The sequence below is a fragment of the Teleopsis dalmanni genome, chromosome 1 (assembly GCF_002237135.1).
Source record: "Teleopsis dalmanni isolate 2A chromosome 1, ASM223713v2, whole genome shotgun sequence".
In the NCBI taxonomy this organism is placed as follows: domain Eukaryota; kingdom Metazoa; phylum Arthropoda; class Insecta; order Diptera; family Diopsidae; genus Teleopsis; species Teleopsis dalmanni.
Window position 1 is genome coordinate 126,490,309 of NC_051846.1, and position 2,477 is coordinate 126,492,785.

General features: G+C 37.9%; 1 protein-coding gene across 1 annotated transcript; it reads left to right on the plus strand.

The window, feature by feature from the left end:
• The first annotated feature begins 449 nt into the window (after positions 1-449).
• LOC119665988 lies at positions 450-1,277 on the plus strand. The gene has a single exon (XM_038075249.1). The coding sequence runs from the start codon at positions 450-452 to the stop codon at positions 1,275-1,277; it is 828 nt and encodes a 275-aa protein (XP_037931177.1).
• Positions 1,278-2,477: the final 1,200 nt, after the last annotated feature.

The window sequence follows — 2,477 nt, forward strand, 5'->3', positions numbered from 1 at the left end:
GCAGTTCAAGAAGGTTTTGAGCACATTGACAATGAAATAAAGGCACTGATGAATTCCATAAAAGATACAAATGAGATGTAAATCAGGTACGGCTCAATCAAGATTTCAATGCAGGAGCCATTCAACTAACACTGGTAGCACATAATCTACAGAAGATTCAATCTGCCATTATAGATACTCTAACTGATACTCATCATGGAAAAGTAAATCCGTTGTTATTGACACCAACACAATTATAAAAGGAAGTCAATCAAATCAAACTTTATTTATCGCCATCATTAGAATTACCGATGCCAGAAGATGAGCTGATATCCCTTTACAGACTAATAAAGGTTAAAGGTGGAATCACACAGTAACATGCAGTTTTTAGTATAACACTACCTTTGATTGAACATGAACGATTTAAATTGTTTCAGCTAATTCCAATCCCAAACTGGTTAAATGACTCCATGGCGGTAATTGACTCATGCAGTTCTATTTTGGCTTTTAATATGCATAATGATCAATATTTTCCTCTTATGAAATCCGATTTAAGTCTTTGTGAGACCATAAAGGTCGGGGAATTTCTTTGTGCCAACATCCGCATACGATACAATGTTGGTTCCGAAGCATGTGCGTGTGAAATCAACCTATTAAACAACAACACAACACCAAACTGTCGGTTGAAACACACTGTCAACACTCTGACTTGGATTCCCTTGAATCACAAAAATCAATGGATTTATGCGACATCAACATCTTCACGAGCAACTGCAGTATGTAATAAGGAAATCATACCACTAAATATAAAAGGTTCAGGCTTATTGACGATCGATCCAGACTGCGTGCTTAAAAATAACTTCGTTTCCGTGCAAGGACAACAAATAATTGCAAGCACGTCAAGATATTCATACAGTAGTCTTGGTAAAATCTTCGAATTAAGGCTACAATCCCCTATGAAGACATCAGATGCTTACAGCAGCAACAGTACACTGTCAACATTATGCTACAACCAATACGATCAACAGCTGAAAGAGCTCACAGTATTGCAGAAGGTTTTGCAGTCTTTCCAGATAAATGATCTTCCAAATCAATTTCAGTCACAAAAGTACCACAGCTTCACCATAGCTTACGCAGCACTCGTTATAAGTGTGACATTAATCATTATCATGATGAAGAAGAAATTGCAGAAAAAACCGGTAAACCCAATTGAAGCTCCATCCGATAAAGAAGCCACCCGCACGACACCTGCACCCATGCCACGTCGACAGTCACGAGAATTCGTCGTTGACATATAGTCGGACTGACTGCCTGACAACTAGAGGTTTATATTGTTGAACGGTCGTTTAACGCTGGGGAGAATGTTAAATGTTATGAATTGTATAAATTTATTTGTTTGTATTAATTTGCTTGTAATAATTGTTTATATTGTTTAAAATAATTTGTTTGTCTTAATAATTTGTTTGAAATATATTTTATTGTAAAAAATAACTTTGTCAATGCAATGTCCTAACTATAGCGTACCATATCGCGTGCCCGCCAATGCGTACTAAACGTAGATCTCAACCTCCTTAGTGGAATAAGGAATTGGGATCAAAAAGACGCTACGTTCGCGAAATCTTCAAGCTGGCTCAGCTAGCAGAAAGTGAAGTCATCTGGGAAGAGTACAGAGATATTCTTAAGCAATACAAAAAAGACATTCGAAATGCGAAAAGAAACTCCTGGAAGGATTTTTGCGCAGGTATAGAAAAGACGGTGGAGGTAGCTAGGCTTAGAAAACTACTATCCAAACACCCAACTATGCCTAACCTTGTCAGGAAGGAAAATGGCGAATGGACAAAAACTAACACTGAATCACTTGTAGATCTTACTAACACTCACTTTCCTGGCTGTGCAATTGTGAGCAATACCGAACCGGTCAGGAATATAGTAGGCTCCGCAGGAAAAAATATTGTTACTCACGTGAGGCTGGAATGGGCAATCAAATCATTCGCTTCATACAAATCTCCTGGACTTGATGGTATTTATCCAGCTATGATACAAAAGGCTTCGGACCTAATAAAAACATGGCTGATAAATATCTTTAGAGGATGCCTGAACCATAATTACGTACCCGTAAACTGGCGAGTGGCAAGAGTCATTTTTATTCCGAAAGCAGGAAAAAATGGTCACCTCTACTCTAGAGATTATAGGCCAATTAGTCTTACCTCTTTTATTCTCAAAATTTTTGAAAAAATACTAGCAGCACATGTAGGAGACCAATTAGCTCCTGAAATTCTGTCAAGAGCACAACACGCTTATACTAAGGGCAGATCCACGGAGACTGCTCTCCATACACTTGTCTCTAATATTGAAAAGGCCTTAGAATACAAAGAATACGCTCTAGGAGTTTTTCTGGATATTGCGGGTGCTTTCAATAATGTATCAACGCAAGCTATTTTAAATAGCTTAGATGATGTTGGTATAGACTCAGTCACATATCAATGGATTGCAAGCCT

Bases quoted from the DNA above. Each gene is read 5' to 3' on its own strand.
- LOC119665988 (XM_038075249.1), top strand. From the start codon at position 450: ATGGCGGTAATTGACTCATGCAGTTCTATTTTGGCTTTTAATATGCAT.